General features: G+C 36.4%; 2 protein-coding genes across 2 annotated transcripts; one reads left to right on the top strand and one right to left on the bottom strand.

Moving 5' to 3' along the window:
- Positions 1-5,859: 5,859 nt before the first annotated feature.
- On the bottom strand, positions 5,860-12,669 carry LOC120008501. The gene is made up of 15 exons (XM_038858846.1): positions 12,430-12,669; positions 10,686-10,809; positions 10,439-10,550; positions 10,174-10,326; positions 8,508-8,612; positions 7,996-8,079; positions 7,812-7,927; positions 7,624-7,725; positions 7,437-7,550; positions 7,233-7,289; positions 7,082-7,148; positions 6,947-7,000; positions 6,774-6,848; positions 6,659-6,694; positions 5,860-6,391 (listed from the first exon to the last, which is right to left on the bottom strand). Exons 2-15 carry the CDS (start codon positions 10,703-10,705, stop codon positions 6,260-6,262), a joined length of 1,227 nt encoding a protein of 408 aa, XP_038714774.1. The 5' UTR covers positions 10,706-10,809; positions 12,430-12,669; the 3' UTR covers positions 5,860-6,259.
- A 6,895-nt stretch (positions 12,670-19,564) lies between these two features.
- On the top strand, positions 19,565-24,101 carry LOC120008702 (serine carboxypeptidase 3-like). The gene is made up of 12 exons (XM_038859085.1): positions 19,565-19,884; positions 19,963-20,134; positions 20,707-20,826; positions 20,914-21,057; positions 21,133-21,283; positions 21,780-21,902; positions 22,388-22,570; positions 22,767-22,846; positions 23,025-23,067; positions 23,289-23,377; positions 23,468-23,729; positions 23,837-24,101. Exons 1-12 carry the CDS (start codon positions 19,565-19,567, stop codon positions 24,070-24,072), a joined length of 1,923 nt encoding a protein of 640 aa, XP_038715013.1. The 3' UTR covers positions 24,073-24,101.
- Positions 24,102-24,236: the final 135 nt, after the last annotated feature.

Raw genomic sequence — 24,236 nt, forward strand, 5'->3', positions numbered from 1 at the left:
GTTTGGATGAAAAGTGATGAAAAAAGGGCTGAACTGAAGAAAATGTCCACCGACCTTCGTGTGTTCAAATACTTATAACTTTTTGTCACGTTATCGGAATCAAGCGAAATAAAAGGCATTGGAAACTAGACATCTCAAGCTTTCCGTAGACGCTAAAATCGTGCAAATCGGACGTCGTATGGAGATTGTGGAATCATTCCACGCCTAGGCGCAATATTTGTGCACGCCCAGTATCACTTGTGCACGCCCAGTCCAGCGAGTTGGGCGTGAATTTGAAGTTGTGCACGCCTAGGATTGCGCCTAGGCGTGCGCCTAGGCGTGCGCCTAGGCGTGGTGCGCCTAGGCGTGAATACAACGCGCCTAGGCGCACAAGACAGTTTTTTGGTATGTTTTAATTCGCGAACTTGCCGAGCGGCAGGAGTTTTTAGACCTAGAACTGAGTTTCTGGAGAGCGAAAGCAGAGGGGGAGGCGACTCTTGGAGCTAGGAGGAGAGATTCTTCAGCTCAACTTGGATCTACTCAACTAATTGGGTTTATTCATGATTTTCTCATCTCTCCTTTTGTGTTTTTCTCTCATTATGTGTAACTAAACCTCTTGTGCCAAGGCTAGGATGAAGCCTTGGGTTTGATGACTTTGTTTATGACTTGATTTACATATATATGAGTTGATTTGGGTATAAATCTTGTGTTTCTATGTTTGATTGCAATTTCTTCATGCTTGTGGTGTTTGGCCAACACTTTAGGTTTTTGGATGAAATTGTTTGGAGAATTTGCTTAGACAATAATATGTCAAGTAGATTATGCTTCTTGAAACACTTGATTATGAATGTGTCTCCCTTTAATTAGGTGACAATTTGTATGAATTCTAATCTCCATAGAACTCCATGAATTCCTATGCATGTTTAGACCAATAAGATGGCTAGAATGTATTTAGGAATATCCGACCTAGACCAATAAGATGGCTAGTAATCGATTTTAGGGAGATTTGGCTTAAGTGCGCTAAAACCGACTTAGGTACGGATTCGTTATGCCCGAATTAGCAAATATGTGTGTGAATTTGTGTCATTGCAAGTCATTTCCCAAGGGGGATTCCAAAGCCTTGGTGTTCATCTCATTCATCTCATTTGCATTAGTTGCATCTTTATTCTAAGAAAATACCAAAAACACTTTGCTATTTGCTTGTCTTAGTTTAATTACCCAACCAAACAATCTTGAGTTGAACTTTACTTTTGTTTGCATTGTCCATACGTACATACAAATATAAATTTGGATTAGATATAACACCGTCCCTGTGGATTCGACCCTTGCTTATCATTGTGCTGTAGTCGCCGACTAGTACACTTGCTAGTAAGGTTAATTTAGACCCAACACTTTACACATAAGTTCATCCCATTTTGAGTTGATTAAGAGTTTATATTGCCTAAGAAAACTATATTTGCATATTGTAGGTGCCAAGGCAAAAAAAGGGAGGAAAAGAGTGTAAAATGAAGATTTGGACTCCAGAACTGATTTCCGATCGATCGGAGCCATTCCCGATCGATCGGACCTGCCAAAACACTAAAAAACTCGTGGAGGCAGATTGTATTTCCGATCGATCGAACAGTGTTCGATCGATTGGAGGTACTATTCACAGCACGGCAGTTTTATGAAAAAGTTCCGAATTCACTTGTTTTTAAGCCAAAACGACCCCAACTTGTTTTAAAAACGACATAAGAGTTTGGGGAAGTATAAAAGGGCATAAAATAGGGTTTTGGAGGGGTTCTTGGAGGGTTTTTCATTCTACCACCATTGGAGAACTTGGAGCTACCATTGAAGCTTGGAGAAGAAGATGGTCTACAAGGGGGTTTTCTCTCTCCTTTTCTATCCTAGTTTCTATGGTTGATTTCCTTTGTTTAATGATGTATTTTGCTTCCATGAGTGGCTAGATTTCTTACTAGGGTCTTAATGTAACCAAACCTTGAAGATTCAATAAACTTGGTTTCCTTATTTCTTGATTTCTCTCTCTCTATTGATTGTCTATGGGTGTGATTAATGCTTGTGAATGTTTGGCCATCATTCAATTGATTTGCTGCCTAGATTGAGACCGGAAGGAGATATCTAGGGTTTGCCTCAAGGCATAGATGACATAGGGTGCATGAACCATAGGAATATAGGTTTGTGGCTTATGCAATCGCTAAATGATTTCCATAGTTCTTAATGGGTTTTTGATATATTAATCTGATTGTTAGGAATAACAGGGATTTATGTTGAAAATACGTTTGATGTATCTAGGAATAGAACATTGAATAGGTTGGGAAATCGATTGTCATTATAGAGAGAGGAATTAGAGATTAAGGGACTAAGGGAATTGAATTGGATAGGTGAGGTGACGTTAAGTACCCTAGTGCTTTCCATCCTTGATTTCACACTTGTGTTTGATTTGTCTTTGTTCTTTTTAGTTAGTTTAGTTAAAAATCAAAACAAACCGCAAAACCTTTCCCCAATTTGCATAGTTGTTACTAGTTTGACATTGATTTCTATTGCCAACACATCCCTAGTGGAAACGATAATTTACTCACCTCTTTATTACTTGTGCGATTTGTGCGCTTGCAATTAAATCCATATCATCCAACCTTAAAAGTCTAAAATCCAAACGATTTAGACGACGATTCGTTACACCACCACCATCGTTAGACTCCTCTCACTGAAACGCACAATGTTCAACCAGATTCCGTTCAAAACGGCGATCAGAAATGGAAACCCGAAGTTGGCCCATTTTGCTTGTGTAATATTAATGTTTGAAACACTAACATAAACATTAAAAAGTCCATCTACGTCATATAATGTGTCGCAACCGGGGTCATGACGCGGATCGACATTGGAGGATGAAAAATGTTTAGAGTCGTCACCAATTGATTTAAGGTGCAATTGGACACCGTAAAGACCTGCGAACCAGAGAAAAGGGGTACGGGAATCGATTGAGTGTGAGGAAGGTGCTAGGCACCTCACAACTCCTGTTTGAAAACGGTTACCCTAATTAATTTAATGGCTAACTCTTGGAAACTTGCTCTTTGCAAGATATAATTGTTTTGAGAAAAAATTTGTATGAAAAATACTATCAACTTATGATAGTTTTGGAAAAAGATTTGTAAGAATACCATCAACTTATGATAGTATTTAAAAAAAATTTGTAATATTACCATCAACTTATGATAGTTTTTATTTGGAAATTCACTACCAACTTTTGGTAACGTTTAATGAAAATACACTACCAACTTTTGAAAGGTTTAAATGAAAATACACTACCAACTTTTGATAGGTTTAATGAAAATACACTACCAACTTTTGGTAGGTTAAATTTTAAATACCAACTTATGGTATAAATAATCATTTGGGAAAGTGTCATCTATCAATTTAACCTATCATTGCCAACTTATGGCAAATTCATAAATGAAATCAAATAAGGCCCATAATCCAAATAAAGAGAATCAACTTATGATTTCCTTAATTGAAATGACCTACATTCAATTCTAAATTCATACACTCATAGTAAATAAAAATAATTCAAATAATAAATGTCCAGATTATATCAGTCAACATAGATGAATTAAACTACACAACATAAGGGCCAAATATACACGGATTGTAATAAACCAGTAAAATCCTGAAATCGCACAAGCTTTCATTAAATCCGGTCCAAATAGAGTCTAGAAACCTGCCCAAAAACAGCCCCCAAATTGTCCAGAAAAGAAACCACAAACTGCCTAAAAACTGCACAGAAATATGCTCAATACAGCCCTGAAATTAATCAGAAAACTGCACAAAAATCTGCTCAATACAGCCCAGAAATTAACCAGGAAACTGCACAAAAAACTGCTCAATACAGCCCATAAATTAACCAGAAAACTGCACAAAAATCTGCCCAAAATAATATCAAAATCCGATATCGAAACCAAATATTACCATGGTAAGCATACAAAGATCCTAGCTAAGAAATCAAATCTAGATATTCTTTTCAGCAAGGCAAAATAGATGCAAAGAATGTTTACCTATGAAGAACAAAACTCAAAAGATGATAATGCCGGTTGTCCCTTTTTCTTTTCTTTCTCCCTCAAATTCCAAAACCCTCTTTTTCTTCTTTTCTTTCTCCCCAAACTTTTGTGCAGCCGATCCCTCTCTCAATTCTTATTTCTTATCTCTTTAGAAACCCTAAGAAAATAACCCTTTTTGTATTTTTCATGCCATTTGCAAAACCCTAAAAAGCTGTCACATTTTCCTTTTTAAGGTTTTATTTCCCAAAATCTTTTAATTTCCCTATTTTGTAGATAATTTCTAGGGTTTGGTTTTATTGGGCTAATATTTTGGTATTTGTGAACTTTTGAATATCCGTGGACTTGTGGATCAAGGAAATGAGTTTTTGTAGGCTTGTGGGTCCAAAAGTGGCTTTTTGAATTTTTGTAAGCTTGTGGTCTCAAGAACGGGCTTTTGCAATTTTTTGTATTTTTCTATTTTTTCCTATTTTTTTGTATTTTTTGGCCGGACAGAAACGGTTACTACATAATGCTAATATTTTGATGGTATAATTTTACAATTCAAAACATAGAGGATTAAAAAGATAAGTCAAATTATTTGATAGCATAATGTTACATTTTCAAAACAATAATATTAAAACTGTAACATTATAATTGTACGATCTCATATCTAAACTCAGTACATCTCATATTACGATTTCAAATCTCATATTACATCTCAGATCTAAGAATATGAAGACGAAAAAGAATAAAAATAAGAAGAAGAATGAGAATAAGAAAACAAAGAATATGATGGTGGAGGTGCGACGGTGTTGGAGGAGTGACGGTGGAGATGGAGGGGGACGATAGCGGTGGTAGAGGCGGATGGTGACAGTGGTGGAGATAGAGGCGGACGGTGGTAGGGGTGAAATGGAGGGGAGGTTCTTAGATATATGTCTATTGAAAAAGAAGTGCAAATATGAGAACATGAAATTGTTAGTTTTTTTTAAAGAGACACTATGTGAAAAATATGTACTTATGTTGAAAAAAGATTTTCAAGTGAACCTTTGAGTCCAACAGTTATCAAAGTTGGACACATAGATCCACTTGAAAATAGTTGTTCATTCCTTTACATTTCGTACATGGTGCTACATGTCGGTTCAAAATGAAAAGGCCGAAGGACGAGGACGGTTGCCGAAGACGTAGCTGGAGGAGGCCGGATCGACAAGATTTGTGGACATCGTCCTTTGGGTGCTTTTTTTCGATGATACAAGCAACGGTGGGTGGCGTGGAAGGTCGGAAAATGATTGTGGTGGTCGGCCGCTTCCATTTGGTGGGTCAACGGCTCCTATCGGTGGCTGAACGAAAGAGCTACAGTGGTGATGGTGGTGTTTCCTAAGAGTGGAGGGAGAAAAAGGTGAGAGAAAGGGAGGAAAGAGAAGAAAGAGAGAGTGTGACTGTTTATATAGAGACAAAATAATGATGTAACTGTTGATGTGGAATGCCATGTACGATTGAGATAAATTGAGATAAATTTTATTGGGACATTTAACACTACCGTTAAAGGCCTCAACATTCTCGTACGCTGAAATACATCATCTTTCGCCACACAAGATCAAAGAAAACGGGGAGCAAATGAAAGGAGAGAACAATTTGAGTGCCTGCATCGTCAAAGTCATGGCATCGCAGCCTAAAATTTCAGCTGTAATCAAACTGAAGCAAATTAGCTTACTAAGCAACACTGTAAGAAGCATTTCCAGGCGGATTGGCCCCTGAATCTGGAACCATTTCACAATGTTGATGAACAAATGAAATAACCACATGTAAGCGAGCATGGCATAGCATTTCAAGGAAAAAATTCTCCCAACTATTGAGAAAGTATTTTGCTTTGGGGCTGATATTACAAATAAGTTAGTATTTTTGCTTCATCACAGACAAAAAGCTCCAACCTAGTGTTACATACATAAAGAACTTGCCCTGTCCCAAATCCTTCTTCAACACATGCAGTAAGGACTAAAGACCTCCCGAACCCAAATTCAAGGTTCACGTCATAGGTTTGTGAAATACTAAAACAATAATTTTTCCTCTCCCTGTTTTGAAGGAACACTAAAGGGCATAACATGGTATCAGACTTTATCACAGAAAAAGAGCCCACCGTCTTTCAAAATCACCAGAAGACGTCAATAAAAAATAAAGTTATCGACGTAACCCTATTGAACATAAGAGTAACGTTTTAAGCACCTTACAAACAATCAATTATGTGAAGATCCCTATTTCTCCTTTGGAACACCTTGGAGAGTTGAATTAGAAGATTCAAATCCCAAATCCTCGAAATAGGCTTTTTCTGCGCTCACCATTCGAGCTTGGAATATGGTCCATTCTCTTCTACACCTCTCCCTCACCTGTTTAAAAATAAGTAAAATTCGAAGTTAGTTGTCTTCCCAAGTCAAACGTAGTTTGTGATAATGTAAAATCAATATGATATTTAATAGACATAACTCCTTGCCCCAACAAAGAAACAATCCAGTCAAATTTCTGAGGGTAGGTGTGCGTATTTGAGAGCGTTATGTTCTTAACGACAATGTACAAACAATAGAAAAATCCGTTCCACAGACAAACAGAACCCAAAAGGGAAAGAAAAAGAAAATGAGAGAGAGATTGTTACATACCCCTTCCAACGGTGTCCTCCCGGCCTCTGCTTTCCCCTGTGGAAGAAGAAAAGCTTAAGCATTTCTACATCAAACCTTAAAAATGCTCACATAGCATAGAACTGTTTGGTTTTACCTGATTCCCAAGTGAAGGAATGCCTTGATGAACAATCCATTGAGCATCTACAACTCCTATTTTCTCGTGAGCGGGCTGTTTCATCGCAAAGTCACAAGAGTTATGATGAACTTCATAATGATCATCAACAGGTACAAGTTAACCACGGCAAAAGGGTAAATGCAGACACTGACCTCAACACATTTCCTAAGAGCAAAATCTAGGCCCCATCCATGAACCAAGTCATTCTGCAATTGAAGGAACAAACTATTTTAAGACTACATAGGCAGAGTTCATTGTGGCAACTTCTTAAATATATTGCTGTCTACCTGAATCATATACCAAACACAACGCCATGCATCTCGAGAGAATACCGTGGCCATGATCTCAACAAATCTGCAGATTTTAACATATGAGATGACCTGATTAAAAAGCACTCAAAAGCAACACATTCCAACCAAGTCTAATAAGTTCACATACGCGGCACATGGTGGCAAATGGGGATCAGTGCACCAGCCTGGTCTCTCCTCAGTGTCCCTGCAACAAGAGAAACGAAATAGGACGTGGTCAAGCTACAAGTAGAACGATTTATGCATATGGAAACCACACAGATGAAAATGTTCCATAGATTGTAAATCTCAAGTTATGAACATAGTTAGATCAGAGAGCATTTTCTGTCCTTACTTGTGAACCTCACTGCCATCTCTCCTCTTTGTCATTGCCCAAGTTGTTCCTCTGTTTGGTTCCAAACCAGGCTGCGAGATCTCCAAGCCATGTTTCCTGACCAATTTTAAGTATCTGGAGAAACAAAGAATTAAACCTTCAAGTACTGTTTATGCACTAGTAACGAGTAGTGAATGTAAGTACTCACTCCTCAGCATCAAAGTGCTCCACCCCAAGATCCTCGTCCCACATAAAAATGTAGTCATAGGGTGCCACGATATCAGGGTGCAGAAATCGTTTTGCATACCACCTAGAAAAAATGTAGGCTAGGTTTACATGAGAATACTTACTATATGCAAATTTGTTAATAAATTCGTAGCGCAGGTAGTAGCTAACCATTTAGTTTGCTTGCGAGCACTCACGTGAATTGCTCGCTTTGACCACTCAAACTCATCCCATTCACTTGTTCGACCATCATAGTGAAACAACAGAATGGTGAAATTCTCCGAGAACTGCGAAAAACCAGGTTTTAGTGGGTGGGTGCGTGAGAGAAGGTAGGACAGAGGGAGCCTGGACTAACCTTTTTAACTGCTGCATCAATATTTTTTTTTTGACCATAACCAACAGTGAAGGTTACAAGATACTTTGGTTTGATGGTCAGATCCTGCAAGTGGCACCTCCATCAACAACAATTCTGACCGAAAATGCCAAAAACTATAAATTGTATCTCAGCTGTATTGACCCAACTTCTGTTTCTCCAATTAGGTCCCAAAGGCAAGTAAGGAGTAAATTAGTATTGAGATTTAAATGATTATTTGTCTACCATCCACCAACACATCAGTTTTAGGTAATTCCATGTTTCTATTTAGTTTAGTTCATGAGCAAACTGCTAATCTACAGTCAAATATCCAAGCACCATTGTTTTTTTTTTTTTTTTCGTTCTTTCATTCTCCATTCTTATAACAAATCCTTCCAGTTTTTCTTAAAACTCGTTGTCTTCTGTGTCGACTCTCGAGTTCTTCACTAGTAATATTTACACTCCTGTAGCAAACGAGTTTGAATTAACATGACCAATGCTATGAGTTAACACACCTCATTAGGCTGACCCCATAGTCGGCGAAGATAGAAATCTGACTCAGATTCAACTATACCTGGGGGTAGTCTCTCAGCCCCTCGAGGATTTTTTGTAACCCATATCTGCATCAGAAATATGAAAAACTGTTAGTCCAAACGAGAAAGTCAATAAAGAGACAGAAACATGTCATCGATTTAGGTACATAAATAACAAAATTAACCAAAACATAAAATTAAGGAATTAGATTGATAGTTTTTTTTTTTTTTTTTTTTGCCTCTTCCTAATCCTATCAATTCATGAAACAAGTATTTTTATTTTCAAATTCTTCCAGTTCAAGACAACATGCGAACATGTGGCCCAACGGTAGAGTTGTAGGGGTGCAACCTACAGGTCATTTGTTCGATTCCTCGAAACAGGCTCAATAAGGTATGTGTACATCTTGTATGTCCTTGACCGCGCCCACTGCAAGAGCCTTGTACATGGGCGTTGTTTATCTTACCAGTTGAAGATAACTAGCATGGGAAATGGACTTCCCAAAATCTTTGCACTTGAAGCCATCATATTAAGTAGAACTATGCTTCAAGAACCTAAAATGCTTCATCTAGATTAACAAACTCATGTTAACAAGAACAGTTATCGGGGTAGAATAGTGGAATATTGGAATTAAACTTTAGGAAGCACACAGAAGACAGTAAGGCCATAGATGGAAAACCCTTTTCACTCCGCTTAGTCCTATCCATAGTTACCGGGAATGCTCTACTACCCCTCGTACCCTGAATTGGGACGCACGTCTCGGAACAAGGTACACTAGCAACCTGGGATGCTCGGGAACTTGATCTGGGACGCCCAAATGGGTGTCCCAAAAATCAGCTATAGAAAACTTGAGAAATAGAGTGGAAATCAGGTACAATTGACTCAAAATTGGAAGGAAACCCCAAAATCATCACTGATTGAATATAGATAGAGAGAGTTGAGGGAAAAAGAGGGAGTGAACCTCAACATTTTAAATGCTCAAGGACATTAATCTAGATAACCTTTCAATATTTAGTGGCGACCCGAAAAACCTTTCAAACTGTATCACGTTCCCAATAAGCGTACCAACTAATCCTACCCCCCAACGTACCACAAATTAATCAAGTGGCGTATCCTATTCCCGTACCCGTACCATGACCCGGAGTGTACCATGTTCCTGGTAACTATGGTCCTATCCCCCAAGGGCTATTTTAGTGATAGGTTCTATAGGCGCTGAATGATCCCATTCCGTCAAATACCTAGTGAAAAATTGATCCGACACAATTTAAATACATATAAATATAACCTATTTCAAGACAGACAAGCCTCCAATAAGTAGGAACAATCTGGATCCAATTACAATGAGAATTGAGTAGACCTTTGCTTTTACGAAAGTGGAGTTCTATGTTTAAGCGTTATTTATATATATGAATCTGTAATTTCTTAAAGTGACTCTTTGTGATTCATGATCCACTGAAAGTGGAAATGATGCTCATATAGCATATTGGTTCAAGGGAAAAACACCCCAGAAATTTGACACTGTGTTCAGGGGCTGGAGTTTCCCCCTTCCAGTATTGGGCAGTACCAAGAAGAAACACAGTAGCATGTATAAAGAAAAATTTAACACCCAGATTTTAGAGCCACAAGGACATTTAAATAGGGAGAATATACCTTTGTTCCATTGTACTTGTATTGGGTAGAGCTGCCTCTGTTTCCCTTTATTGAAGAAAAAGAATTGAATACAGATTGGGTTGAAAGACCAGAGTACTTGTCCTCAATGTATGTGAGATCAATGGAAGGAAAAAGGCTTGATGGGAGATTCACCTATCACGTTCAGAATTTTAAAAAAAAAAAAAATTTGAGAAACAAAACTTTTAGCACTCTGTATTGAACATTGTCATGGCAAAAAGGTGAGACGACCATAATAGATGCACACCTTTGTCAATGAAAGTGTTGGGAAGGATACCCCTAAAAAGAAGCCAAAAATAACTCCAAAAGAAGTTGACATGATAAGCCTCATTGTTTCATTAGGTTTCCTCATATTCCCACTGCAGCTCAAAAAATGTAACCCACGTGTATCATGTCACTTTCAGATTCAATGAAACACTAATAACTTGTAGAAGTTCTAACTCAAAGGGGAAACAATGGGCATCTCTTTACAATGAATAGTAAGAATTCAATACCTTCGAATGGAGATTCCCATTTTACTCAAAATTTTCTGGCTTTACAACCACAAATATATGAATTGAAATGCAGCAAGAAACAGTCACTCCACGAGCTCATCAATTCTATAGCTTACAGCCAATCCTGAAGATGTAAAAATAGGTAAGAAGCTACAATTAGAAAATTGATTTTCGCTGCAAAAATTGAATGTTTATATCTTTCTGATCCCAACACTGGATAAAACACTAAATTAAATCTGTTGCAAGCTTGCATGGGCAATTGCAATAATAAGACCAGCCAATCTTGCGCAAGCAGTTTATCAATAGTGTTTGTAATAAGTAATGTTTGGGGTTGGAGGGATTTCAGCTTCTTGATGATTAACAATAATTAACTAAAACTACTAAATGATGCAATTCTATTAGGCAATTTCAGTCAAACTGATAATTGCATTATGCAGTGAGTAGAAGAGTGTTTGGTCAACATGATATTTGGTAGAAGAAAATGTTGACAATTAAAATTAAAGAAAAGGATATAACCGATTTTAGGTTAGGTTTATGGATATAGAAGAAAAATATTTCAAACAGATATGATACAAGATTTGTTAACAACTCGGAATACAATAACTCATCCTAGAAACAGCCTCACCACAATGTGGGAGTAAGAGCTGCATACCTCCTACACTGCAGTGTGTGGAGTGTTTTTAGGTATAATGATATGATCATAAAAAACCTACTTCCATCACTGTTACAAAAATCTTTTGGTCAGGACATGTTTGCTTGAAGTTAATGCAACATCTTCCATATCTATAAGACTCGATTTCAAAACAATCCGTTTAGTCATCGTATAGGCTGCCTAGAAGGAAAGAAATTTGAGAGCTTTTAAGGAGAAGGAAAACCTCATTCACATAGTTATTGACACATGGTTAGATCTCCTGGGCTTCTGTTGGTGTGGCTCAAGTAATTTAGAGCGAAAGCTGTTGATTAGTGCGAATGATTTATTTACTTGTAACTAATCGTCCACTCTGTAATGAAAAGAGAAAGACACTGAAAGACTTCAATCGCTTAATTAAGTGCCTCACTGGTCTTTGGGTGGCACCCCCTTGATGCCTTGACCCTTGATTGCATAAACTTTCCTATTTCTTTTACTACTTAAAACAAAATATTCACCATCACATGTTGCCATACTATGGTTTGCTCAAACACGAATTTTGGGCATGCCGCTGCCAGTCCAACATTTCTTTTTTGCCTTTCATCCTACCAAATGCCTTTGAATCATTTCAAGCACTGGCAATTAGGTTTTCACAGCTAAAACAAACATGAGCAATGCTATCTAATGCCATTAGCAGAATCAATACCCCCAAAAAAAAAAAGCACTTAAAATCGCTTGTCATGATTTTATGGTGTAATTCCTTCAACAGCAGGCAAACTTTAGTGAACTCAAAAACCAAATTGCACGAAAATTTTCGAAAGCAAATCTTGTAGCCAAACACTTACCACGAAATGAAATTGGTTTCAAACACCAAATACAACTGATGCCCAAATCTGTTGTAATTTTTGAACATCGAGATAGCTCAGCTAAACTGAGCACAAGCTAATTACGATGTTCTGATTGGTTAAACGGGGTCTAAAATTTCACAATTAAATACTCAGATGTAAACAGCAGCGTCATCAAAGCCCACGATTCATATATGTATATGTATACATGTCTACATACATACGCAGACAGATACAGAGACAGATATTGGAAATTGGCAGAGAAACTAACCTACACGATAGATGAATACGAGAATCCTCTGTCCTGGAAACCCTCGAATGAGAAACAGATCAGTTGAACGAAAAATGAAATCTGTTGACAAATTGGAGCAAAGCAAGCTTGATTTAGCTGGTGCTGGTCAAGTCGACGACCGAGGAGGAAGAACAAGTGACAAAAAAAGAAAAGTAATAATGAATGCCGTTGAAGAAGACGATTCCCTGTAGAGGGAAGGGCTGTCGTGGTAAATTTGGAGATTTTGTCGTCCGAATTTGGAAACCAAATTGGAATCAAGCTCAAATGCAATTTCTCCATTTCACGTACATTACGAGGTGGTCTCTGTCTTGGCCGTCGGATTATGATCAGACGTGGAGCCCACATGAATCTGGTGTTTCATTGGTTGTACTGTAAACTTCAGATTCGAATATTTATCTAGTAATAATGGGTTTGTTTGGGAATGCTGTGAGGTGCTGTGAGGTGTGGTGTGGTGCTGTAAGTTATAAAACTGTGGTGCTGTGAGGTGAGTTGAAACGTAAAAAATCTGTTTGGCGCATAATTTTTAAAACTGTGGTGTGGTGCGGTGTGGTGCTGTGAGGGGCGTTTGGCGTATATAAATTACGGTTATATTAGATGACTAATAATATTAATATAAAATCACTTAAGGTTTACCTTGTACATTAATCTAAAATAAAATAATTGACCTAATTTGATTACGTAGGACAAGTCAACATATAATGTAAGTGTTTGGGAGTGTGGTGAGATGCTGTGAGGTAAAAAGTTGTGGTGCTGTGAGGTGAGTTGGAACGCAAAAACTGTTTGGCGTGTCACAAAAAACTGTGGTACTGTGAGGTGCAGGGACGGAGCTACCAAGGTCCCCAGGGGGGCATGTGCACCCCCTGAATTTTGAGAAAAATTTTACTATGTATATATATTTGTGTAAGTATAGTACTAAATTTCTGTTAGTCTGGTGGAAATGGTGTTTAAGCTTTCACCATAGTGTCCAAGTTCGAAACTCATGAGCCGCAACCTCGTTAGTCTTTATTTTTTTTATTTTAAATAATGCTCTCTTTATTATACATGAGTTTCAAACTGGTTTGCAGCTCCGTTCTCTTTCTTTTTAAAATTATTTTGTGTTTTAAATCATTATCTCTTTATCCACAAAAAATATTTTAAGTAGGTAATAAAATTTGATTTTTCATTTATTATATCTTATACAACTTACTTATAGAATACTAATATTCTAAAATAGAAATACATTCTAAATTAATAATAAAAAAAAAGAACTGAATTTGAATTGAATAGAATAAAAAAAATGGAGTATATAGGTTTGGACATTGGGATGTTTATATATTCGAAGTTTGAGAGTCATATTTCTAATAGATTTATGTTTATAATATATTCTCTTGAAAGGACTACTAAATTAATTGTTCTACGTTGAGTGAACTATGGTAACTCAAGATCATTAAAACTAGTGATTATAATTTTTTTTTTTTGTTTGCTTGTTCTCGTAATAATATAAAATGGAAGCACTACACATCCATAAAATAAACATCCATAAACTTACATAAACATATGACATGCTTATGTGGCTTCTTTAATAAAGTTTGTTTGTTTTTTTTAATCTAAGTGACATGCCTATCAGACTTGCCACCTACATTATGTAAATTTATGGATTGGTCATCTTAGAATATAAAATATGTATAGATTTTACTATTGCATATCAAATTATATTTACTTGACTAAATTTTAACAAAAACATATAAATAACCTAAAAAAAATTTCGGGGACACTGCCCTCGAACCCCCGTGGTGCCCCTCCTCACCCCAAATCCTAGCTACGTCCTTGGTGAGGTGTGTTGCAACTGAACACAATTGCAACACACTCCCAAACTCATACAATGTGGTTGTAGCATCATTGCGTTGGGAGTCCGTTGGGTTTAGTGATAGGTATGATAATACCTATTGTTTTGGTAGAAATATTCCCCTCTTAAGCTTCCTTTAAATAAATAATGAGTGTATTTATGTTTTGATTTATATTTTTGATAGGTTGATTGCGGTTTGGATGAAAAGTGATGAAAAAAGGGCTGAACTGAAGAAAATGTCCACCGACCTTCGTGTGTTCAAATACTTATAACTTTTTGTCACGTTATCGGAATCAAGCGAAATAAAAGGCATTGGAAACTAGACATCTCAAGCTTTCCGTAGACGCTAAAATCGTGCAAATCGGACATCGTATGGAGATTTTGGAATCATTCCACGCCTAGGCGCAATATTTGTGCACGCCCAGTATCACTCCTGCACGCCCAGTCCAGCGAGTTGGGGCGTGAATTTGAAGTTGTGCACGCCTAGGATTGCGCCTAGGCGTGCGCCTAGGCGTGCGCCTAGGCGTGAATACAACGCGCCTAGGCGCACAAGACAGTTTTTGAGATGTTTTAATTCGCGAACTTGCCGAGCCGCACGAGACTTTGAGACCTAGAACTGATTTTCTGGAGAGCGAAACCAGAGGGGGAAGGCGACTCTTGGAGCTAGGAGGAGAGATTCTTCAGCTCAACTTGGATTTACTCAACTAATTGGGTTTATTCATGATTTTCTCATCTCTCCTCTTGTGTTTTTCTCTTATTATGTGTAACTAAACCTCTTTTGCCAAGGCTAGGATGAAGCCTTGGGTTTGATGACTTTGTTTATGACTTGATTTACATATATATGAGTTGATTTGGGTATAAATCTTGTGTTTCTATGTTTGATTGCAATTTCTTCATGCTTGTGGTGTTTGGCCAACACTTTAGGTTTTTGGATGAAATTGTTTGGAGAATTTGCTTAGACAATAATATGTCAAGTAGATTATGCTTCTTGAAACACTTGATTATGAATGTGTCTCCCTTTAATTAGGTGACAATTTGTATGAATTCTAATCTCCATAGAACTCCATGAATTCCTATGCATGTTTAGACCAATAAGATGGCTAGAATGTATTTAGGAATATCCGACCTAGACCAATAAGATGGCTAGTAATCGATTTTAGGGAGATTTGGCTTAAGTGCGCTAAAACCGACTTAGGTACGGATTCGTTATGCCCGAATTAGCAAATATGTGTGTGAATTTGTGTCATTGCAAGTTATTTCCCAAGGGGGATTCCAAAGCCTTGGTGTTCATCTCATTCATCTCATTTGCATTAGTTACATCTTTATTCTAAGAAAATACCAAAAACACTTTGCTATTTGCTTGTCTTAGTTTAATTACCCAACCAAACAATCTTGAGTTGAACTTTACTTTTGTTTGCATTGTCCATACGTACATACAAATATACATTTGGATTAGATATAACACCGTCCCTGTGGATTCGACCCTTGCTTATCATTGTGCTGTAGTCGCCGACTAGTACACTTGCTAGTAAGGTTAATTTAGACCCAACATTTAGTCCGAGACAAGTGTTATTGGAATATATTTTAGTGTTTTTCGATATTTGTTTGGTGTTTTTTCTTCAGTTTTGTAATTCTTTTATTAGTGTATAAGTTCTGGTTTTTTTTTTTTGAAATACCACATAGAAATATATTTACGGTTGAAATCGACTTTTGGATAAATATATGTCTAACTCAATCGATTGTCAATCAAACTATCTCTTCTTGGTAGTGTGTAGATTCTTAAGTTATTAACGTGACGTTAAGTGTAACATTTTTTATTATAAAATAAAAAAAATGTGCGTTTGGCCTGGCTGTCTCACTTTGGATTTTCCTTTGGCTTTTTGTTTTATTTTAAATTCCAAACAATGAGGTCCACCACAAACTTACAGGTCAGACTTTGAAAGCTCAGCCTGAGAAAATTCAAAAGTCCCCATTTAAGTAATTAGTTAATTTATTAATTTATAGGTTAGATTTGAGTCCCTAAATATAAAGTAAAACTACTTTCTTAATCATATTACATAATAAGAAATGTCAATGCTTTGGTTTCAAATTTAAAGTGAAAAAAAATCAGTTCAAAAAAAAAAAAAAATTTAAAGTGAAAATCATAAAGAAATAGTTTTGCTAAAACAGAAGCACTACACATCCATAAAATAAACATTCATAAACTTACATAAACATATGACATGCCTATGTGGCTTTTTTAATAAAATTTGTTTATTTTTTTTAATCTATGTGTCATGCACCTTTTGCTTGTCACCTAGATTATGTAAGTTTATGGGTGAGAAAATTATGGATATATATCATTTTGGTTGCTAAAAAGGCAACATAATAATATGTAAAAGCCCATCTGGTTATGGTATATCAATTTTTAGATTTAAATTTTATTTATTTTCCATAACCTGAACATTTGAATAAATATAAGAAACTCATAAATATAGCAAGGGAAAAAGATTTTTTTAAAAAATCAAAATCAAAACTCCACACAAACACCGATAAAATGGGTTTTTGTGATAAAATTGACGTAAATTTTAAATTTAATTCTTTTTAGTCCATTATCCTTGTTTTCTTGTTTTTTTAGGAACCTACAAACTCAAGTAAATCCATTGATTACCTTTAAAATAAATGTAAAAAAATCTTAGGTGGCATCGGAATACTATATACTTCTTTTATTCTTTAAAGCCAATTGTGCCAGTAAGACAATTGAAGGGTAAATGATACTCTTCATCCCTCCCTCATAGATGGGCTGTGTAACAACTCAATCACTCACGTTTCAAACGTAACAATTAAATCACTGATCTTTGTGAGTCGTAACTCGGTCAATTTTGGGGCAAATCCGTTCAGTCAATTTGTTGATATGTCAAAAAAATTCAAACATAACGTTTTTATAACTGATTTTACACACGTGGCATTTAGGTATAACAAAATAGTCATTGATAAATTCTCAGTATATCAAACTAGTCTCATATAGATTCATATCAGTAGAAGGAAACAATATTGAGGGTATATGGGCATAATGTAATGCCTATCAGTGGATCTACTTTATGGCTTAGGGTGATCGGTGATGTGGTTCTTCCACCAAAATTAGGTCGAATATTGCTGGAGCTAGTACCTCTGCTGGAGCTAGCACCTCTTCTGGAGTTGGTACCTCTGCCTCTGTTGTAACTATTGGAGCTGGAACCTCTGCTTCAGTTAGGTCAAAGATGGCAATGAGAATATCAGCAAATACGATACCTTGAGAGCTGGAACCTTAGGTTCAAGATACAAATCCATGCTCAATGGAACACAAGAATCAACCAATCGTGTGTCGAGGGATGTTTGAAGATACTTGAACACTATATTTTGATGATTTTGAGTATGTTAGAACTACTAAATTGTTTCTATGTCTTCATGCCTTTAGACTCATTTGTTGGATGAATGTTCCTGAAGACTTATTAATATGGTATGTGTGGAATTCGACTGATATGAATCTATATGGGACTAGTTTGATACACTGAGAATTTGTCAGTGACTATTTTGTTACACCTAAATGCCACGTGTGTAAAATCAGTTATAAAAAAGGTTATGTTTGACTTTTTTTGACAGGTCAACAAATTGACTGACCAAATTTGCATCAAAACTGACCGAGTTACGACTCATAAAGACTAGTGATTTAATTGTTACGTTTGAAACGTAAGGGACCGAGTTGTTAAACAGCCCATCTGTGAAGGACCAAAAGCATAATTTCCTCGACAATTGAAAAACCTGTTGGATGCAATAAAAATTACGCTACCAAAATAATTTTTTTAAAAGGGTACCAGAAAATACCAGGGTGACAATACTGTCTCGAGATGAAACCGAACGGACTAGACAAACAAACAAAATATTGTCCGGGAATGATCCGAACATATTAAACAAATAAACATAAAAAACAGACAAACAAAAACAAAAGTCACAAATGATCTGGATCAAGTGTATTGTGTTACCAAATTGCCTCGTGATCTAAGTCAAATTTCTCGTTGGGGAATAACTTATTGTGCAAATAAAATCTCTATCTATAAATATGTTATAATTAAATAAATTCACTAAACTCAATGGTTTTTCAAGGAATAAAATGAAAATTGCCTTCATAATGTTTATATTTTATTTTATTTTCGAGCATTAAACGTCCACCACAAGTCTTTGAAAGCTTCAGCATGAGAAAATTCAAAAAATTCCCATTAATTAATTAATTTATAGGTTAGATTTGGGTCCATAAATAAAATTCTTAATCATCTACATAATAAGAATAGTTTAAAGTCAAAATAATAAAGGAACAGTTTTGCTAAAAAGGCAACATAATTATGTAAAAGCCCATCTGGTTATGGTATATATATCAATTTTTAGATTTAAATTTTATGAATTTTCCATAACCTGAATATATGAATAAATATAAGAAATTGATAAATAGAGGAGTACTTTTCAGCATAACTCATAAAAGAATCTAAAATAAATAAATATATTTATTATATTTAAAAAAGAATGTAAAAAATCAAGTGTATAGATGCCGTATGAGGAATGTATAATGCCAGCATCATAGCAAGTAGATTAATGTTTATATCATGTGCTTAACTGTTAACTTATATAGATAATTTCAGTTTCTAACCATTAACAACGTGTTTTTCTGGAGGAGAACATCAACTCAAAGCGGACAATATTGTTGATGTGTTTCTTGAGGCTTTTGTGGTTGATTTCAATGCAATGAGGGAAAGAGACCAAAAAACACACATAAAAGAAAACGATGAAATTGGTTTTGGTGATAAATTTGATGTAAAATTTTAATCTTTTTTGTCCTTCTTTTTTCCTCCTTGGTGGGTTTTATCTTCTTGAATTCTGGATATTGGGTATTTTGATTTTTAGGATTTTTTTAATGGGGAAAAAGATTAATTGACGTTTCTTTTTTTCAAACAAATATATCCAATCACAAACTTTTTTTTTTTTAAATACCACAGAAAAATACGCTCGCAGCTAAAATCGAACCTTAGATACACATATACCTAACCCAGTCGATTGTCAACCGAGTCACAAACTTGTGATAGTTACAGCTGATAGTAAAATAATGCAAAGATTGGTACGAATTTTCAAAACACATTCCATGTTTGTTCCATTAATATTTTCAATTTAAGACAGTGAATTGTGAATTACTTTTAATTGGTTCTTCACATTTTGGCTTGATCAAAGCAGTACAATATGATCTCTCTATAAATACCACATAAATATTAGCTCTTGACAAAAATGGCTTCAACTTTTCATCCTATATTTCTTTTTCTTTTTGTTTCTTATCTCTCGTTCACTTCCTCCTTAGTGTATGCTAGATTCACCCATTTATCAAAAAGTGTTGCTTCCTCTAAACAGCAAGTAGAAAGGCTCATAAAATCACTCAATTCATTCCCAAAAGATGGTAGTAGTGTCATTCAAACTGACTCATCAGTTGTCAATGTTTCAAGATTGGTTGAACAAAAATTTAAGTTCCCTTCTCTTCCTTCTAGCCCTAATGTTGAATACCTTGGTAGCTTTGCTGGCTACTATCCACTTCCAAATACAAATGGTGCAAGGTAATCTAGAGACCCTTATATTGTTTTATATATGCCGTTTCATCCCAATCTTCACTTTTTTTTTTATAATACTTTTAGAATGTTCTATTTCTTTTTTGAATCACGGAATAAAAAAAGTGAAGACCCAGTTGTGATATGGTTGTCTGGAGGGCCTGGATCCAGTTGTAGCGTGACATTATTTTATGAAAGTGGTCCTTTTCGTATTACAGACGAAGTCTCTCTTGTGTGGAATGATTATGGTTGGGACAAGGTATTATATACTATCTCACTATCTTATGCATTAAAGTAGAACAAGAAAAATCATTGCTTTGTCAAAACCAATTTGGGAGGCTATAGAGACTTCTTGTTGATTTGTCTTGAGAGGCTGCAAACTTCTTGTTGATTTGATTTGGAGGTTACGGAGACATGACTTTGTGAAATAGAAGAAATTTTTTCAAAGAGGGTTTTTCTTTCTGTAGTCTCGATGCTCCTACTTAACGGCGACTTCTCCTTGGCGATGACTCCTATACTTTGTGGTAGTTCCGCCGTGTCGATAGCTCCTCCCACTTGGAGGCGTCTCCTCCTTGGTGGCGGCAGCTCCAAAAACTTGGGGCCATTTCTACTTCTCCAATCAAGGATTTAGAGAGTTTCTAGATAATTCTCTCTTCTTCTCCTTGTTGGTATAGAGAATGAAATAAGGCCTCCTATTTGTAGAGAGCAGCTTAAGGGCATAATAGGAATAAATAGAGATCAATTTTATGTCTTGTATTTATCCTTTTTTGAGATATTAATCTTATTTATTTTAAGATTTATTTCGGGTCAAAATTTATTTGTGAATGATAGGTGTCAAATATTTTATATATCGACCAACCTATCGGAACAGGATTTAGTTATACAACAAGTGAAAGTGATCTCAGAGACAATCATATTAGTGTTAGTAATGATTTGTATAATTTTTTACAGGTTCGCTTCTTTCTCTTATCCTATTTTCTTTTGATGCCTGAAATAAATCTAGTGTCTTACGTTGTCCAATTTCTCCTATAATTGTAGGAATTCTTTAAGGCACATATGCAATTTGCTCAAAATGATTTTTTCATAGTTGGGCAATCTTATGGCGGGCACACCGCTCCTACTCTTGCTTCTCTGATTCACCAAAGAAACCAAGAAAATGTTGGAATTCGTATAAATTTAAGGGTATATATTTGACTCAATTCTCAAACTATGATGTTTTATTTTTTTGAATTTACTTAAAAATATATGATTTTACAGGGATTTGCTATTGGCAATGGATTTACCAATCCTAAAATTCAATACCCAGCACTTCTAGATTATGCAAAGAATGAAAGTTTAATTAAAAACTATGAACATCGACGTATGACGCCGATGGCTGAAGACTGTGTATCGTATATAACAGCTTGTGGTGCGTAATCTTTTTAACTTTCTTTTTTTCCTTTTTGTATATTTATTCGATCATGCTATGTATGTAGCACCCGACCGACTCGAGTGGGCGGGACCATAATTCTTTACAGTGTCAAGTTTGGTGGGGTTATGCGAGTTATCAAATAGTATAGGGGTTAAGTCTCTTGTCCCACATCGCCCATAGGAAGATGTCAAGTATAGTATATAATTAGCTAAACTTCCTAACTAGTAACTAGGAGTGTACATCGGGCCGACCCGATGATTTTTTACAGGTCTAACCCGACCCGGTGAACTTTAACTTTTAGAGATGAAGACCCGATCCGATAACCCTGTTAAGATTTCTTTGATAATCGGGTTCTAGGCCATCAGGTTAGTTGGTTACAGGGTTTGGGTCCCTGGTCACCCGATAACACTTGACAGGCCCTATCCCACGTTCCAAACAAGTTCTCTCCTTTTAAAAACTGTTTCTATGTGTTTTCCTTTGTGGTTTTGTAAAGTGGGATTCCTAAACATCGAATCACCTCATATGGGTTCAAGATGCGCGACTCTTCCTCGTACGATCAAACACCAATATGATATTGTTGAACATCCTTTTGAGCTCACATATCGCACAATGTGTCGTAAATCCACACCCCCATGCATATCAACAATATTATCCGCTCTGAGTTGTCCGGTTCTCGTTGATACATCGGGTCCACATGACTTTATTTCTCCTTAGGTCCAAACAAGTGGATTAGGCCCAACTCACTCAAGCCTAGAAAAAAGCCTTGTTAGTGGTTAAGGGTGGACTTGGCCTTATAAATAAGGCATTAGTGCCCACATCTTTCGATGTGGAACTTTAACACTCCCCGTACTTGTGAGTTGGGTTATGTCATATCCAACCATGTCCAATTGGACAGAATTGTTCCGATATCATGTTGTAAATCCACACCCCCATACACACCAACAATATTATCCGATTTGGGTTGTCCAGTTCCCGTAGATACATCGGGCCCGCAAGACTTTGTTTCTCCTTAAGTCCAAACAAGTGGGTTAAACCCAATTCACTCAAGCCTAGGAAAATGTCTTGTTTGTGGTTAAAAGTGGGATTCACCTTATAAATAAGGCATTAGTGCCCTCAAAATGTGGGACTTTAACACAATGGATGATGGATCCGATGATTATGAGCTCTCAGTGTGGAACCTTTCATTAAAGGAGGAAGCCTTTATGAAAGACGAGAAGTTCCGTTCATCATCACAATCTTGTGTCTATCCCTTTTTATCAATAATAGAAAGCAGCAACTTATCAAGTTGATCCCGTCTAGGCACAGGTTAGGACAAAAGAAGTCCAAGTTTATCTTAAAGAAACTAGATAGAAGGTGAGATGGAGTTGCGGAGAGAGAGAGAGAGAGATAAAAGAAAAAAGTGACAATAGAGAAGAAGCCACGCAAGTGAAGTTTCTTTTGGTCTTATCTTGTAACACACCTGCGAAGTAAATTGTTATAGGTTCTGTTATACCACATCGGTTAAACATAAAGGGAAACATAGGAAAAGAGGCTTTAATTTGTTTTAGACCAGATTATCGGGTAACGCGATAATCCGAAAAATATGAAAACCTTCACCCTATGAGGAAATTAGGCCGGGTCTGACCCGGACCGATCAAAAACATTTCAAGTCTGCTCGATAAGTCGCAGGTCGGTCCCAGTTGGGAGACCCGATGTACACCCCTGCTAGTAACAAATTCTTTTCTTGGACTCAAATTAGTATGAGCTGTGCTGGGTTTGGGAAGATGAAGTTGTGCGGGCTGGTATAGATTGGCCCAAAGCAGATAAAGTGTCACTACTATGAGGGGACAGGGTGTTACCATGCATAATGTATCTATTTGTTTTTCTCCTTTTGGAAGACAAAATATTTGGAAAACAAATTATTCACATAATGATTTTCTTGTTATTTACTAAAATAATTAAGAGAGGTTAGCTCATAAAATATATGTGATGAATAAGTTTTGCACTTTTGATTTCTTATCAGACACGGGTGGCAAAGATGCTTGCCGCACCGCATTTCATTATTGCATGGAATTTTTCCATGAGATCCTACATTGTGCCGGAGATATAAATGTAAGAAAATCATGTATCGTTCTATGTATATATGTTTTACTGAGAAAAATCTGCACAACTTTAACTTCAATGTCTCGAAAATATTCATAGTATTATGATATTCGAAAGAATCGTGTGGGTTCCAAGTGCTATGACTACTCAAATTTGGAGAATTTTTATAGTAAGGAATCGGTAAAGGATGCTTTGAATGTAAGAGGAGACATACCATTCGTCTCTTTCAGCTCTGACGTCTACTCAGCTTTGAAGGGAGACTTGATGAAGAATCTTGACGTAGGAATACCTGCTTTACTAGAAGATGGAATCAGAGTCCTTATCTACGCTGGAGATCAAGATTTATTGTGCAATTGGCTTGGTAAATCTCCACAGTTGAGATCTATTTTCCAAGTTACAGGATCATTTGTTTGGTTAATTAGCTGAATTCTAATTTGGAAATTTTTTTGTGGCATTTGATTTGATAAGGAAACTCAAGGTGGGTGGATGCAATGAAATGGTCTGGGGATGTTGATTTTCGAAGAGCTCAAAATGTGTCATTTTTTGTTGGTGATTCAGAAGCAGGAGAGTTGAGAAGCCACAAAGGGTTATCTTTTCTCAAGGTATTTCAAGCCGGACATATGGTTGCGAAGGATCAACCAAAAGTTGCCCTGCGCATGATACAAAGTTGGATGCATGGACGACTTGTTTCGCACTTGGATTAAACATGAGTTTTCGTGAAAGAGATATGGATATCAATCATTCACTCACCCATATATGTAAGGTTGCAATCTGATTACCAAGAGTTTAAATTTGTTACTAGATACTCATTTTGAGTTATTTTATTAATCATTAAATGTAAAACCTTACACTTTTACCTAGGGGGGTA

Source organism: Tripterygium wilfordii, chromosome 11 (assembly GCF_013401445.1).
Source record: "Tripterygium wilfordii isolate XIE 37 chromosome 11, ASM1340144v1, whole genome shotgun sequence".
NCBI lineage: Eukaryota > Viridiplantae > Streptophyta > Magnoliopsida > Celastrales > Celastraceae > Tripterygium > Tripterygium wilfordii.

Excerpts from the sequence above, each read along its gene's own strand:
- LOC120008501 (XM_038858846.1), bottom strand. The coding sequence starts at position 10,705 with ATGGGAATCTCCATTCGAAG. Across the intron at positions 10,327-10,438 it reads CAACACTTTCATTGACAAAG|GTGAATCTCCCATCAAGCCT; the intron begins GTGTGCATCTAT and ends TGAACGTGATAG. Across the intron at positions 6,849-6,946 it reads CTCTTAGGAAATGTGTTGAG|CCCGCTCACGAGAAAATAGG; the intron begins GTCAGTGTCTGC and ends GCGATGAAACAG.
- LOC120008702 (XM_038859085.1), top strand. The coding sequence starts at position 19,565 with ATGGCTTCAACTTTTCATCCTATATTTCTTTTTCTTTTTGTTTCTTAT. Across the intron at positions 23,068-23,288 it reads AGATGAAGTTGTGCGGGCTG|ACACGGGTGGCAAAGATGCT; the intron begins GTATAGATTGGC and ends ATTTCTTATCAG. Across the intron at positions 23,378-23,467 it reads ATTGTGCCGGAGATATAAAT|TATTATGATATTCGAAAGAA; the intron begins GTAAGAAAATCA and ends AAATATTCATAG.